Source organism: Heliangelus exortis, chromosome W (assembly GCF_036169615.1).
Source record: "Heliangelus exortis chromosome W, bHelExo1.hap1, whole genome shotgun sequence".
Taxonomy (NCBI): Eukaryota; Metazoa; Chordata; class Aves; order Apodiformes; family Trochilidae; genus Heliangelus; species Heliangelus exortis.
This window is the reverse complement of record NC_092453.1, coordinates 627,760-645,020: the sequence shown is the minus strand read 5'-3', so window position 1 is coordinate 645,020 and position 17,261 is coordinate 627,760. Positions and strand designations below refer to the sequence as shown.

The window sequence follows — 17,261 nt, the reverse complement described above, 5'->3', positions numbered from 1 at the left end:
ATCTGCCACTGACTGATCCATACTGCACTGGAGAGGAGTGAAGCTCTGAAACACCTGCAATACATTGATGGCATCATCGTGTGGGACAACACAACAGAAGTTGTGTTTTCTTGAGAAATGAGAGAGAGTAGTTCAAATCCTTCTGAACGACAGTTTTTAGAAATAAAATGTCAAGATGAGTGTCATCAGATCCCAATGGATGTGATCAACAAAATAACAGCTATGTCTCCAATAACTGATAAAAAGGAAACACAAGCTTTCTTAGGCATTGTGGGGTTTTAGAGAATATAGATAACAGTCTAACTGTAAACCCTCTCTATCAAGTGACCCAGAAGAAGAACAATTTTAAATGAGGCCCTGAGCAACAAGAAGCCTTTGGACAACTTAAACAGAAATAGTTCATGCACTAGCCCTTGGGCCAGTCTGAGCAAGAGAAGATGTCACAATGTGCTCCACACCACAGCTGAGGAGATTGGCAGTATTTGGAGCTTCTGGCAGAAAGCACCAGGGGAGACTAGAGGTTGACCCCTAGGGTTTTGGAGGATCCAAGGCTGCGGGAGCGGCAAAGAAAATGCGTGCAACCAATATGGTTGATAAACGAACTTCTGGTTTATTGCGCAGCAACTTTTGCTTATATAGTGCTTCCGTGACCACACCCCAGCCACCAACATAACTTTTTATTGGACACCCGGTGTGTTTACCTGTAGCACAGCGAATCCCTGGTGCAGGTAGCACCGGAGTATGGGCCGATCTAATTGGCCTCCCAAACATGGGGTTGGGCATAGTAAAGGGGTCGTACCTCCTATCTCTTCGAGAATATTCAGGAATATTCTCCAACATTCTCCAAACCTCTCTAACATTCCACAACACAAGGCCTGCTATACTCCAACTGAAAAAGAGATATTGGCAGCATATGATGGATCTTGACCTCTGTCAGAAATGGTTGGTACTGAAACACAGCTCCTTAGCACCTGGACTACCAGTGCTGGGCTGGATGTTCAAAGCAAGGGTCTCCTCTACACATCATGCAACTGATACTGCATGGAGTTAAACCACTGTCTATTATATTCCAAAAGTCATGGCAGTCTGGTGAAGTCCCCACTGACTGGAAAAGGGGAAACATAACCCCCATTTTTAAAAAGGAAAAGAAAGAGGATCCAGGGAACTATAGTCTGGTCAGTCTCATCTCTGTACCCTGTAAGATCATGGAGCAGATCCTCCTGGAGGCACTGCTGGAGCAGAAGAATAACGAAAAGGTGATTTGGTATAATCAACAGCTTCACCAAGGGCAAATCGTGCCTGACAAACCTTGTGGCCTTCTATGAAAAGGTCACAACATCAATAGACAAGGGAAGAGCAACCAACATTCACCTGGACCTGAGCAAAGCCTTCAACACAATCCCGCATGACATCCTGTTTTCCAAGCTGGTAAAATGTCGCTTTGATGGATGGACCACTCAGGGGATTAAGAACTGGCTTGGCTGCACTCATAGTGGCTGTCAATGGGTCCATGTCCTCCAAGTGGAGGCAAGTGACAAGTGGAGTCCCTCAAGGATCAGTGTTAGGACCGGTCTTGTTTAACATCATTGTTGGCAGCATGGACAGTGGCATTGAGTGCACCCTCAGCAAGTTCACTGATGACACCAAGCTGTGTGGTGCAGCTTACTCACTGGAGGGAAGGGATGCCATCCAGAAGTATCTTGACAGGCTGGAGAGGTGGGCCCATGCCAACTGCATGAAGTTCAACAAGACCAAGTGCAAGGTCCTGCATCTGGGTTGAGGCAATCCCAAGCACCAATATAGTCTGGGCAGTGAGTGGCTTGAGAGCAGCTCTGAGGAAAAGGACTTGAGAGTGATGGTGGATGAGAAGTTCAACATGAGCCATCAGCATACACTTGCAGCCCAGAAAGCTAACCAGATCCTTGGCTGCATCAAGAGAAGCGTGGCCAGCAGGTTGAGGGAGGTGATTCTCCCCCTTTACCCTGCTCTCATGAGACCCCACCTGGAGTACTGCATCCAGTTCTGGAGCCTTTTACAGGAGGGACATGGATGTGATGGAGTGTGTCCAGAGAAGGGCCATGAGGATGATCAGAGTTCTGGAGCACCTCTTCTGTGAAGACAGACTGAGAGAGTTGGGGTTATTTAGTCTGGAGAGGAGAAGGCTCCGAGGAGATTTCAGTCTGGAGATTTAGATGAGATGTTATGAAGATGTTCTTCACCATGAGGGTGTTGAGACACTGGAACAGATTGCCCGGAGAGGTGGTGGAAGCCCCATCCCTGGAAGTTTTTAAGGCCAGGCTGGATGGGGCTCTGAGCAACCTGATCTAGTGGGAGGTGTCACTGCCCATGGCAGGGGAGTTGGAACTAGATGATTTTAAAGGTCCCTTCCAACCCTGAAAATTCTATGATTCCATGATTCTAAGTGGGTCACACTGATCACACAATGGATAGGAAACCCTAGTCACCTAGAAATCTTGGACTGGCCAGAAGGCAAATATTTTGGAATAATGCCAGAGTAGGAGGGGACATGTGCTGAAGAAACCTCACTGTAAAATAGACTGACAGAAAATGGGAAGCTATATGCCCTGTTCACTCCTCTGGCTGTAGACATTGCTGATTGAGGAAAACAGTGCTCTATCTCTGTACTGGCTCATGGATGGTGGCAAATGCCCTGTGAAGGTGGTTACAGAAGCAGAACCACTGGCAGTGCAGAGGCAAACCCATTTGGGCTGCCCCATTGTGGCAAGATATTATTGCCCATGTAGAGATGTGTACCTCAAGGGGATTTGATTTTGAGTGAGAATAGCCAGTGAATTAAATTGTGTGATGTTTATTGCTAAATAACCCTGCCACTGTATGTCATCACTACTACAATTGCTATGTGCCATATCAATGGTATTACAGGTAGAATCATGCAAATCAATAAAGGATGGACTTTGATGAAACCAAGTGCAGCAGCAGTGAAACTTGAACTGGCTTCAGTGACCAACGCCCAGCAAATTCCCTGAGAATTACATTTTCAGCCCACCAACCGTGGACATGAGCCATGCCAAATACACCAGTATCACGGTTTAACACTAGCCCGGCAATTAAACCGAGTGACAGATGCTCTCTATTAATCTTTCTCTCCTCCCTGATAAAGAAAGGAGAGAGAATAAGGGAGAGACTTATGGGTTGGAAACTAAACTGCACAACTTTAACGAAACAGTAATGATAAATAGGAAAAATTACTAAATATATACAAATATACAGGAAAATGGATACCACGTTCCTTCCCCCCTTTTCCCCCAATAACTCTCATGTCACCACCAAGGCTGCAGGGCAGCCCTGGGAAAGTCCAGGCTTGACTCCTGCAGTCGGCAGCAGTAGGGAACTGGAGGCAGGAACACACAGATATGGGCTGGCACGGATCAGGACCACAGGCAGATGAACGGACAGAATCCTCCCAGGGTGCCGAAGCAAAACAGGGAACGGCGAAGAAAGCAGGAAAGACAGGAAGGGCTGGAGGCTGGAAGCTGGAAGCCCCTTGTGATCCCTCAAATTTATACTGAGTATGACGTATATGGGATGGAATACTCTGTTTGGTCAATTCTGGCATCTATCTTGTCCGTTCCTCCCAAAAGGAGGGCTACAGGTGGGACCTCTTTATTCCTTCTGGAGGGTAAAATGTTCCTCAGAGCTGAGCAGTGTCCTTGGCTCTGCATACCAGTCTCTAGCAGTAACTATACACATTGAGTGTTATCAGTCCTAGAAGCACACACTGTCTGAGAAACTTGCTGTTAATTTCAGCAAGTGCAGCTACTTACAGGAGACTTAGCTGAAAGCAAAATGACAAGACAGAAAATTCCCTTTATCCTGGCCCAAACCAGGACATTATTATTATCATTAATATTGTCATTATTATTGTGTTTGGTTTTGTTATTTCTTTTCTCCTTGTGTTTACTTATTAAACTGTCCTTGTTTCAACGCATGAGTTTCATCTTTCTCTTCCAGTTCTCCTCCCCATCCCAATAGAGGAGCAAGGCAGAAGGGTGAGCAATCTGCCACACGTTGCTTAGTCACCAGACGGCCCTAAATCACGACACCCTCCCTTCCCCCCCCCCCCAAATTACTGTTGTATAATTGCAGTTTAAACTGAATTATGTGTTCTCATAATTTTCCTTTGTGTGTAGGATCATTTTTTCTTAAATCATATCAGATATAATATGGACTTTTCAATCTTTGACAATTCTAACTTTATGGTCCGGTGCTTGCTACCTATGACATACTCTGGGATATGCTGAGCATTTAGTAGATTTCTATTCTGATGGCTAAGTGAATGTCTGAGGATTGAGAGGAGAGAAAAAAAATCTTTTCTTGTATGTGGCAGTGACAAAGTAATGGTTAACTTCAGTAGGTGAACCTTAGTGCATTGGTAGCTGAGGCCAGAACATCAGTGCTTTTCCTTCGTTCTCCTTCTGGAGTGCTTGACCCTTCCTATTCAGCTTATGTGGAATCTTCACATTTAAAGATGCTGAATAATATTTGGTGAATAGTTTTCCTGTGCACAGTTAAGAGAATTAATGGAAAAATAGTATTCATCTGCGGGAGCGGCAAAGAAAATGCGTGCAACCAATATGGTTGATAAACGAACTTCTGCTTTATTGCGCAGCAACTTTCACTTATATAGTGCTTCCGTGACCACACCCCCGCCACCAACATAACTTTTTATTGGACACCCGGTGTGTTTACCTGTAGCACAGTGAATCCCTGGTGCAGGTAGCACCGGAGTATGGGCCGATCTAATTGGCCTCCCAAACATGGGGTTGGGCATAGTAAAGGGGTCGCACCCCCTATCTCTTCGAGAACATATTCTCCAACATTCTGCAAACCTCTCTAACATTCCACAACATTCATCCATGTAATTAAACATGGATGCGAACTATGTGCATAAAGATTATCAAAATACAGTCATTTCCCTTTGGTTGACTCTGTCAACCTGCATTCTTTTCTCTCTGAAATATTTTGTCTTATTGGTACTACTTTTTGGCCCTTTCTTTAGAAACCAGTATGTGCTTCCAGGGCTTATCAACCTGTGCACCACTCTAGCTCACGCAGCTATTAAAGGCAATTATTGTCTGCAGGCAACACATGTATGGTGTTTGAGAAGTAAAGACCAAAAAGATGATGTTACTTAGATTGGACAAGTGAGTATAGTAGTTATGATAATCTTAGTGCTATAGTCTTATTTTTCAGTTTTCTTATTATGCTTATTTTTCAACTCAGAATTCCTGGTTTTTCCTCCTGTGCATATTTTATATTTATTCACTGTGGAGTTGCAACATTTATCACTGTTGGAGGAAAAATGTCTTCCTGAAAACTGCCTTTCTTTTGAAAACTTAAATTTTTATTTTCAGAGCTTGTAGAACAACTGATAGATAAAGCCTACAGACACATTTACTGTAACTTCAGCCCACAGATATGTATTCTGAACTGCCCTACCTGTAGTGTCTGTGTTGTTCTGTCTACAGCAATACAAGGTAGCCCTTCCTTGGCTCATCCTAGCAGTATCTCTTCTTTCTTCAAGTACATGTTGAAACCTTTGCAACAAGACTAAAGTTTTTCATATTACCTTCCAGCTTTTTCATTTTGTATTTCTACTTTTTTTCTACGTTATTGTTTTTCTAAAGATATTGTGGTTTAATCTCATGTATGTTTTAGTAGGATTTGCCACAAATACTGCAGAAAACATTTAAGGCAGTTTCATCACTTCCTATGGTGAGCTGTGTGTCTTGGAGGAGCTACCTGCTGTTTGTGTTATGTAAAATAATAAATAATGTATATTACTAACTGAGAATATCTGCTTTATTGGATAAACATAAATGGAAATGCTTGAATGGAATAATTCCTTTAAGATGTGGATAATTTACCTTATGTGATTTTTTTTTTAAGAGGGGGAGCTTTTCAGTGAGTCTTTGCTTTACTCCATAGTATTATTTACCCACTTTAGGAAATCCTTAAATGATGGATCAGTGTGAGCCATAATGGAGGTCTGCAATATGATTCTGTATACTTAGCTAATTTACTGAAAGCAGGTTTTTTAATGTACTGCTTTGTTTCTGATACCATCACCTGCTCTGGTAAAGAATCTCATGAAGCTTTGGATCATGTGTCTCTTTCCTATTATCTATCATAATGAAAAAACATTTTGAAAGGATTAGTGTATTTCATGCACCACCTTAGAAAGCTGAGGGTGTTGGAATGTACTAACAAATGTCAGCTTTAAATGCAGCTTTGAAGCTATGATGTATGCATGGAGTTTCAAAGAACATCTATATACTGAGCATGGTAATTTAGCACTAGTGCTTAATGCTATGAATTGATACAACCTTTGCAAGTTATTCTGTTTTCAGTCAGAGACTGTTGGCTTCTATCATGTGGACTCTACCTGCTTTTCCATTTTTTATCTTGGGAAACAAAAAATTGTGTAAACAGAAGCACCTTGTGTCTACATTCCTCTTCTCAATGTAATTGAGTATTTCTGCAGTGAATAATTAATGATAATTTGCTTTGCAAGACAAATGTGACAGTGACCTGATCTCTGTGATAGTAGAATAGTGGGGCTTTGCATGATGCATGCTTTCATTGTTTATGTTAAGCTGCTTGCATGTGCCTGCTGTGAGCTGGATAACTTGTCTCTGCATCAGTTATAAAGCAATACTTGTTTTCTGGTTCTTCTGAAAATAAATATTCTTGATGCAATTTTCATTTTTTCCCCTTTGGCTAGCAAATCATAATTCAGTTTTGTGAATATGATCTGTAAAAGCAAAAACATTGCATTTGTGTTGTGTGCTGTTTGGTTTGCTGTTTAATCTGCTATATTTGCTTCTTGGTTGCAAATAGTTAAAACTGCCTAAATGCTTTTTATCCAATACCTTTTTATTGGTAGGATTTGCAAGCTAATAGCTGTATACAATTCAGAAGCATGGATAAACTGTCTAATAGAACTGTTAATCACAAGCATAAGTAACAGTCAAACATGCTGATGAAAAGGTATCTTAAAAACTTACATACTGATATGGAAAGAAGATTTTTTTCTTTCACCTCTCATTTTATTTTGTGAACTAAAATAATTGAGCTATTACTATAGCTATTAATATAAAGGTAATATCTGAAGAAAATTATTTAATTCAAATGCAGATTATAAGTAACGAGATTTTCTAATTCTAAGATTACATCCATTCTTGTAAGTTATTAAAATGTGACTTTGATTAAATCTTCAAATAGGGACATTCAGATATTTCACTTCATAAGCTTAAATCCTGGTCTTGCGTAGATATGTTTTGCTCTCTTAAAGGATAAAATTGGAAATAATTTCCTGACCTTACTTAAAATGCTCTGATGTCAATGGAATGAATATTTTGACTAGATTTTAAAATTGAGCTGTTCATTAAGTCATATCCAATTGAAATTAAATTTTACCTTATTTCTTGTGTGTACAACTTAAACAGAAAATAGAATGACTCCCCATTGTCAAACTGACTGTAGTAAAAGCTAATTCAAAGTCATCTTAATATTTGTAGTGTATGATTAAGTAAACATTGAAGTTACCAAGAAAACAGCGAAGTTTTGTTTAGATTTGCATTTAGGGAAAATTTGAACAGAAATGTTTTCTGATGGTTCGAGGTGTTGGTCCAGTATAAAAAATATGTTTTCAAAGCCAGATATGCTGCTTAACACTTGAACTGATATTCTAGAAGAACCCATGTATCCAATATGAATGTTTTTAATAAAAAGCCTATTCCAAAATTTTAGAGCTATCTTATAAAAAAATAGTAGGAACAATTATTTAAAACTTGAGCTTTCAGTACTTCTGTTGCTACACTTACATATCTATATTGTTAGGATTTTTACTCTGTATAAAATAGCTTTAAATGCATGATTTATAGCAGAAATTCCTAAATGTATCTTGCCTTCTATAATTTCACTCTAAACTGCCTTTTAAAAAAACTTATATTTCTGCTATTTCAGGTAACTTACAATATTTCTGGGTTTTTTGTTAAATTAAGCAATGAACTAAAGATGTGCCTTATTAAATCTTGTGAACTTATGAGTGCCCATGTTTTGTTTTGTTTCATTTTATTTTATTTTATTTTATTTTATTTTATTTTATTTTATTCATTTTAAGTTGATGATCAATTAGCCTTCTCCCATAGACTCTTGGTCATATGAATTTTTCTACTTTGCTTCTACTCATCCTGTTTCTCTTCTGTTTCGTTAATACTTTTTTGTCTTCTACCTTGTTCTTTCAATGGGCCAGTTAGAAATTGACTCTTGGCTCCTTCTTACTTGTTTTTGCAGGGTAATCTCATTCAGTCATGTTCATGCAGGAATTATGTTAATAACTCTGGAACTCACATTTTTCTTTTCAGTCATACCTTCGTTTCTCTGAAACTTTGTTTCTCTGTCATTGCTCTTTGTAACACAAACATACATATTTTGTCCTGCACACTTGCAGTATTGTCCAAATTCTCCTGTCCTTTCTTCTTGCTTTTAATATTCTTTAATTAATTTGCATCTTAATTGATCAGCACTTTCCTGCCTTCCCAAAGCCTATGTCATTTTCAATTTTCAACAGCTATAATTTCATCATTGCTTCTTGCTTGTTCCATATAATTTGTTCTGTCTCCCCTTCCCCCTGCCCCATCTGATTTTCTCTACATCTACAGAATTTCTCATTCCTGCCAAAGATCCTTCGCAATATTCTCTGGCTACTCAATAAAGTTCATCTATTAAAATATTACTCTGAATGATCTGTTTCTTTTGTCACAAAAAATTCGCAACTGGCCTATGACAACAGAGATGAGAGATTAGCACACAAAGTATAGAATTATAGAGTAATTTTTTATTCATGTTCATGGGGTGTCCTATTTAAATTGGGCACACCAAATGCTATTTTACCATGGTTCGTGTTCAGATACAACATGATTTGACCAATCAGTGCTTAACACACACATAGTACTTTTTTTGCAAAGCAACTATAATTCTATGGCATCATCATTCATCTGCTTTTTTTCTTAATGTAGATGTCTATATTTTAGGGAAATATTTTTCTTCCAGATCCTCACTATGTACTTCTGTTTCATCTGTGAGGACATTTGTCAAACTTAATATATTTACATCTTTTTCATGCTATCTTAATCAAGAGAAGTTTTTCATTTTTGGCATTACTTCAGAAATTACTATTATTGTCTTTTTCTTGTTTTCAGTATCTCACCTTATTTTTTGTAGACTTTTATTCTTTGTCAAAAATTATTTCAGCTAGTATAAAGAGTATTGCTGAAGAAGTCTGGAACAAGCAAGAATATTTGGTTTTCTATGATCAGTATTTATTTTGTTGAATTTAGAACTAAAATGGCACTATTTGAATGACTGGAAGGATTACTTGATGCTGTTGATTGATTGTCTTAAAACCAAACCATTTTAATACTTTGATTATTTGTAGAGTATTGTAGATTTTTTCAAATGCTGTGTGAAAATTGCTTGATAGGGATTACATATACCAAAATAATGGAAATATTACCCCTTTTTTTAATTCTTAAATATATGTTGGGTTACTTTTTTGGGGGCACATAATAAGTTGTAGATAACTACTTTTTCCCAGATTATTATGGTAACAAAAAATAGATTCATAATAACTTTTCAGATGCTACATCAACATCTTAAATTTGCAAACACGATCAGTTATTAAGCCCCTGCTGCTTCCTGACAATAAATAAACAGACTGGTTTTAGAGGAGATGACATTAAACTTTCTTTCATGATTTCTTTTTTTTTATTGAAAGCCTCAGCACTCTAGTTTTGTGTGTGGTTTGGCTTTTAGACTGAATCTGGTGATGGATCAGAGTCAAGCTTACGACGCCATGGCTCTATGGTGTCTCTTGTTTCTGGAGTAAGTGGATACTCTGCAACATCTGCCTCTTCATTCAAGGTAAGTGAATAACAATTTCTTAGCATTGGTGTGTTAATAACACACAGTTGCAAAGGAAATAAGCTATGTGAAGATGTTTTTACACAATTATAGGGAACCCTCCCCCCAAATCTTTGGTTTATTATAAATTTTAGTAATGCAGCATGTGATGATGAACAGATTGTGCAGGAAACTTTTTCATGCCTCTGTATATTGTCCCTCTTAAACTATGGTGTTATTTTCAAATGGCAAGAAAATCAAACCTGTGCGAGGATTTTTTAACCTTTCCTGGCATACTTCGAGGAATATACGGGCTTCTAAATGAAAGGAAATGCTGATTCTGTGACTTAACAAAATTGATTAATATTTATTGACAAATTAAGGTTTTCCTTGTTACATGTGTATAAATATTTAACATTTTAACTTGGGTGTGCTGTACTTCTGGGAGTACAGAAGTGGAGCAACACAAGAAAGGGGGGAGTAAAGATCAGAACAAACTTCTTAAACTAGAACTGACTGTTTTCAAATAGGTATAAACCTGGTAGCATGCAAAATTATGTTTTTAATAAGCTTTTATTGAATGCTCTAAAGTAGCATATGCAGTCAAGAGTAAAATTTGATACCAGTGGACTAAATGAGTAAGAAACACTTTTACAGTTTCTTATGTTTCCTAACATAATAGTATTTCATATCTGTTGATATCTGAAATGTCTTTAGTGTACTTGAAGAATTTGTTCTTCATGCATGCAGAAATCCTTTTATTTTCAATAAACTACTGCTGAGTATGTAGAAGCATTTCAGCCTTTTTTCTCTTGTATTTTCAGAAGGGCCATAGCTTACGCGAGAAGCTTGCAGAAATGGAAACCTTTAGAGACATCTTGTGTAGACAAGTTGATACTTTACAGAAATATTTTGATGCCTGTGCAGATGCAGTTTCCAAAGATGAACTTCAGAGGGATAAAGGTAAAACTGTAATTGAAAACTCTTATCCCATGGAATTTAATTTTTACACAGTAATATCCCTTGAAATAATTAGTATAAAAGTTACTATTAATACTAGCATATAGTTACTTTTCCTCCCTGCTTCTTTGAAACTGCCACATCAACAGGCTACTGGTGGGGCCCAGAAGGTCTTAGGTTAGGATGGCTATAGGAAATGTTTATCCTGGTTCTCTCAAGCTAGGACAATATTCATCCCCACACTTTTTCTGACAACCTGAACCTTTTGGTAGTGAGAAAACAGTAGATAATGGCTATTCCACTCCTTTGAGGACTTTCTAGTGTAGAAGAGTAGATAGTTGCTCAATTGTGGCTCCCTGCTTATCTAGTAGTAACACTGAGATAATGTTCTTCTTACCATTGAATCAAGTGCTGAATTTAGACACTGAGCAATTGTTAGTCTCCTGATGGTTTCTGACAGTAATGTTGATAGTGGTCTTGGGTCAAAAAAAAAACAAACAAAAAAAAAACCAAGTGGTGGTGGTTTTCCATGAGTGTTGTTATAGGAAAAAATCTTAAACGTTGATTAGTCATGAAAATTTTCTTAATTCTTCCATGCACACTAAAGAACTGGGAAAACTTTCTCACTCCCATAATACATACTCTCTCTTTCTCTCAAATTTAGTGGTAGAAGATGATGAGGATGATTTCCCTACAATGTGTTCTGATGGGGATTTTTTACATAACAGTAACAGTAGTAAGGAAAAACGTAAGTGTGTCAACTTGTTTACTGAAAATTCATACTAATGGTATGATAAGCCTGATACAAGAAAGGTATATATTCTCTTTTCTATGCAGAAAATTATAGTTGTTTGAATGTATGTATGAATCATAAAGAGCAGATAAGGAATGGTTAACTGAGTTATTCTTAATTCAAGCAAATATTAATTCAAGCCTGTCAAACTGGAATTGCCTATTCTGTGTCCAAGGCCACTCACTGCATCTATGCAGTAAATGTGAAGAACTCATGCAAGTTGAGTTAATTGCTGGTTTAGAAATCTGATACTTCTGGCCTGCCAGAAGTTGTGTATTCATTTAAAATCTATTTTCATTCTTCTTATACTTTCTCTTGTTTCCTGACTGAAATTATTTCAGTACTTACATTCTCTAGTTGTTGACAATTCAGTATTTGTTAGACTTTGGTTCAGAAATGTTTGAAGCAGTCCAATTTCAAATGTGATGGAATTGCCAAAAGAAGTACTTACTGAAAGCATTTTTAAAAATGTAGACACTTTCTTCAAGAACCTGGAAAATATATGGGCAAAATAAGCCTTTTCTTTCTTATGTTTTCTTTTTAACTGACTCTAGTTCCCATATGTTGCATGTTTCCTTGCTGTATTTAAGTGGTCTTTCTAGATTGTTGCCAAAACTGTTACAAGGAAAGGAAATTGAAGGATCTTTCAGTATATTTCCAGATAGTTAATCATATGAGTAGATTTAAAAAAAATATATTTAGAGTGCTTGCTCTGCTGAGGATAAATTGTAGTGCTGATTTCAGAAGTTAAGTACTGTATAAATCTAAAGTTTTGATTAAATCTTTCTTGCCTCTTATCAGCAAAGATAAGCTTGCAGCACTCACCTGTACACTGGGACAATTGACTAGTAAAATGGATTAGGAACTGGTTGAAGGACAGAGCTTAGAGTTGTAGTCAGTGGGGCTGAGCCAGGCTGGAGATCGGTGACCAGTGGTGTCCCTCAGGGGCCGGTGCTGGGTCCAGTCTTATCCAATATATTAATTCATGACTTGGATGAGGAGATAGAGTACATCATCAGGAAGTTTGATGATACAAAACTGCGAGGGATGGCTGACATGCCAGAGGGCTGTGCTGCATGACCTGGACAGGTTGGAGAGTTGGTCAGGGAGAAACCAAATGAAGTTCAATAAGGGCAAGTGTAGGGTACTCCATTTGGGGAGGAACAACCCCATGCACCAGTACAGGTTAGGGGTTGACCTGCTGGAAAGCAGCTCTGGGGAAAAAGACCTGGGTGTCATGGTGGACAACAGGCTCACCATGAGCCAACAATGTGCCCTGGAAGCCAAGAGGGCCAATGGCATTCTGGGGTGCATTAAGAAGAGAGTGGCAAGCAGGTTGAGGGAGGTTGTCCTCCCCCTCTTCTCTGCTCTGGTGAGGCCTCACCTGGAGTATTGTGGGCAGCTCTGGGCTCCCTAGTTCAAGAAGGACAAGGAACTACTGGAGAGAGTCTAGTACAAGGCCACTAAGATGATTAAGGGACTGGAGCATCTGCCCTATGAGGAAAGGCTAAGAGACCTTGGGTTGTTTAGCTTAGAGAAAAGGAGGCTGAAGGGGTATCTTATCAATGTTTATAAATATCTAAAGGGTGGGTGTCAAGAGGATGGGTCTGGACTCTTCTCCGTGGTGTCTGGTGACAGGACAAGGAGTAAAGGACACAAACTGGCACACTAGAGATTTAAATTAAATACTAGAAAATACTTCACTCTGAGGGTAACAAAACACTGAAATAGATTGCCCATGGAGGTTGTGGAGTCTCCATCCCTGGAGACATTCAAGACCTGCCTGGATGTATTCCTCTCAAACCAGCTCCAGGGGATCCTGATCTAGCAGGGGGGTTGGACTAGATGATCCTCAGAGGTCCCTTCCAACCCCTTACCATTCTGTGATTCTGTACAGAAGTCCACAGTCCCACTAATCCTATTTTATATATAAAAGTCTACATTTTTGAGGACTGTTAAGTCAAAACAAACTTCAGAAAACTGAAAAGTCCTTCTTTAAAAAATGTTAAGTGAGAATTTAATTTCACCACATGAAGCACTTCTATGAAGACAGGCTGAGAGAGTTGGGGTTTTTCAGCTTGGAGAAGAAAAGGCTCTGGGGAGACCGTATTGTGGCCTTCCAACACCTGAATGGGGCCTACAATAATGCTGGAGATGGACTTTGTACAAGGGCATGTAGTGATATGACAAGGGCTAATGGTTTCAAACTGAAAGAGGTTAGATTTAAGTTAGACATCTGGAAGAAATTCTTGACTGTGAGGGTGGTGAGACACTGGAACAGGCTGACCAGAGGAGTTGTGGATGCCCCAACCCTAGAAGTGTTCATGTCCAGGTTGGATGAGGCTTTCAGCAACCTGGTCTAGTGAGAGGAGGAATCAGAACTAGATGATCTTTAAGGTCCCTTCTAACCTAAACCATTCTATGATTCATTTTTTAAAAAGATGTCTTTGTCAAACTCATTTTTTTGTAAAATGGTATAGAAGTTTCAGCTTAATTTTCCTGTAGAAGATTTCCTTACATCTACGCTCTTCTGGTGTTAACCTAACACTGCCAAGTCCACCACTAAACTATGTCCCTAAGTGCCAGGTCTACATACCTCCAGGGATGGTGACTCAACCACTTCCCTGGGCATCCTGTTCCAATGCCTGACAATACTTCTGGTGAAGAATTTTTTCCTATTATGCAATCTAAGCCTTCCCTGGCACAACTTGAGGCCATTTCCTCGTCCTATCACTGTGGGGGGTTAGTGAGCAGAGGCCTGGTTCTTACCAGCTGGGCCTGGTTGTTGACAGCTTAGGAACAGATGGCCTGGTTGTTGGAACTGCAAAGCTCCAGAATAATTGGATTATCCAACACATTTGATACTTTTATATCATACCTTTTTATGCTGAAGCTTTTAAATCTATAATTACCTGCTTAAAGCAACCTTGAAATGTTACCATTTGGGTTTGCATTTTGAAATTATTCCTTAGTTCTGTATCGGATATGTTTTATGGTTGCTCCCTGTTAATTAGATCACTTCAAGCTGTCAAACTGCTATTGTTACAAAATACTCCCATTCCCTTCACTCATGTGATTTGCTGAGTAATACGGCATTGCAAGCAGACTTGAAATACAGTATAGCAAGATTAAGCACAAGGGATGTCTTCCTCCTTTTGAATCTCTTTCCTTATCCTGTGAATAGATGAAAATTATTAACACTTTTGATTTTTATTTTTGAATTAACTTACTACTAAGTCTATTTTCTTAAAAAAACTGTAATATAAAGCATATATGTAAAATGCTTATTTGAGTTAAAGGCAGTTATCAGTGAATAACTATCATGTTTGGTTTTAGTGTTTCCACATGTAACACCCAAAGGAATTAATGGCATAGACTTTAAAGGTGAAGCTATAACTTTCAAGGCAACTACTACTGGAACCCTTGCTACGCTCTCTCATTGTATTGAACTCATGGTAAAATGTGAAGAAAGCTGGCAAAAAAGACTAGATAAGGTAAAATAATTTTCCTTTTATTGTTGTTAAATTGTTTCTTTATCTTGAAATAGAAATTTCAAATTTTCTTGTTTTATTTTTTTATTTATTTAGGTATTGGTTTTATTTTTATGTACAGCATTTATTAATTTTAGAATCATAAAATCATTGGCACTTTAATTATTTATTACTCCTATATAATGTTAAAATCTAATCCTGACTGTTGGTGATAGAGTAAAATTATTCATCATATTCTTTCTTTTCACAGCCCTTGTTCAGATAGTATTCCTATGCTTTTTACAACTCTAAAGAACCTGATAGCATTCTACAGTAATGTGCATTGCTTACAGCCTTCTAAAAGAGACCTAATTATCCATGCTTGCAAAATGATGTGCAGAAAAAGATGTTTTAATTGTGATAAGTGATGGCGACAGTACTGAGGAGAACAACCAGTTCTAACTTTAACGATCTAAAATACAATTTTAAAAAATTATTTCATTTACCTTTAGGAGATTGAAGAGATTAATTTAAGTAATGTTTTACACCAATTGGTTATTTTTTGTATTAGGAGAGTATGTAGTATTATAATATCTGTCATTATAATGGCAGTGATAGTTCATGATAAGCCTACTCAACCACTATAGCAACTCAAAAGGAGCAGTGCCTTTTATCTGAAGAGATGTGCTAGAAACACGGCTAGGTTGTACTTCAGGCTTTGATTTCTAGAATCCTGCCATCACTGACTAGTGTCCTGTACAGTCCTTTAGCTGTTGTCTTATTTTTAATTTAAAATTATTCCATATGGTTTATATCACACTTCAATTCTTACTCCATATGTGTTAGTGGTACACAGTCCAAATAATGAAGTAATTCAGACAAATACATCCACTTTTGAATCCTTGCCCCTGTCTCCTGGCTCTTCTTTGTCCATATGTCAAAGGCCTGGTCCTATCTAAGTGCGTTGTGAATTCTGTCAACACTTTATTTATTATTGCTTCATCAAGGTAGTTGGAGGAATTATAGCAGACCTAAGACTTGAAGCTTGTTCATAAGATCATGGGGTAATTCAGGTTGGAAGGGACCTTGAGGTCTGTAGTCCAACCTCCTGCTTAAAGGAAGTACAGTTTGAGATCAGACCGGGTTTCTCAGGGCTTTATTAAGTCTGGTTTCAAGTCTCCAAAACCGGAGACTGCTCAGCCTTTCTGGGCAGCCTGTTCTGCTGCTCAACTGTTGTTATAGTGAAAAGGCTTTTTATTATATCCATCTGGAGTAGCTCCTGTTCCAGTATCTGCCTATTGTTTTTCATCTTCACATTATAGGCTGCTGTGAAGAGCCTGGCTTTTTTTTTTTTATGACCTCCTTGGAGGTATTGGAAGGCTACTATTCAGTCCTGCCACAAAAGCCTTCTCTTCTCTGGGCTGAGCTAACAGTTCACTATTGCTGATCAGACTTTCCTTAGAGCATGAATGAAGTGAAATTTTTCTTGTCAGTAGGTTAGTATATGTTAACACAGAATAATATGTTAACATAGAATTTGAACTGATTAGTTATTTGTCATGTTTTTCTTTTTCTGCAGACTAACTTTAAAGCATTTGTCTTTAGCTGCAAGCAGTTAACAAATTCAAACTTAAATTTTGCTTTGAGTCTTGTGACTGATACATCATACTGCAACATACCTCCTCATATAGCATCAGTAAAGACATTTTAAAAGGGGGTCACAAGCTGATTTGGACTTGGTTTCTCAGAAACTAACTTAGCAAAAGCTGCTAAAAACCTCGCGATTTTAAGTTTCTCTCTTTCTGGTAGGCCTGCAACTTGGTCACACTTGTCTGTGAAATTTTCTGGGGTTTGCAGCACACTCATGGGGAAGTACTGCAATTCTAATATAAAATAACAGGTTTTGGGTTTTTAATTCCTCTAATTGCTAGCCTTTTAGAAGAGGATATTTTGATTAAATTAAATAATATAAATTGTGGTGGGTTAGCCTTGGCTAACAATGAAATGCTCACCCCGCTGTCCACTTACCACTCCATCCAGCAGGACAGGTGGAAAAACACAGGATGTTTTCTTGACTCCAGCAACACTTT

The 17,261-nt window shown here is 38.2% G+C and overlaps 1 protein-coding gene across 2 annotated transcripts in view; it reads left to right on the top strand.

The window, feature by feature from the left end:
* Positions 1-17,261, top strand: part of LOC139789117 (ceramide transfer protein-like) — a 220,094-nt gene that overhangs the window by 159,732 nt on the left and 43,101 nt on the right. For both annotated transcript variants that reach the window (XM_071729641.1, XM_071729642.1), the window contains exons 4-7: positions 9,862-9,969; positions 10,773-10,911; positions 11,573-11,656; positions 15,038-15,195. In XM_071729641.1, the coding sequence (XP_071585742.1) occupies positions 9,862-9,969; positions 10,773-10,911; positions 11,573-11,656; positions 15,038-15,195 (489 nt within the window). The remainder of the gene's footprint in view (positions 1-9,861; positions 9,970-10,772; positions 10,912-11,572; positions 11,657-15,037; positions 15,196-17,261) is intronic.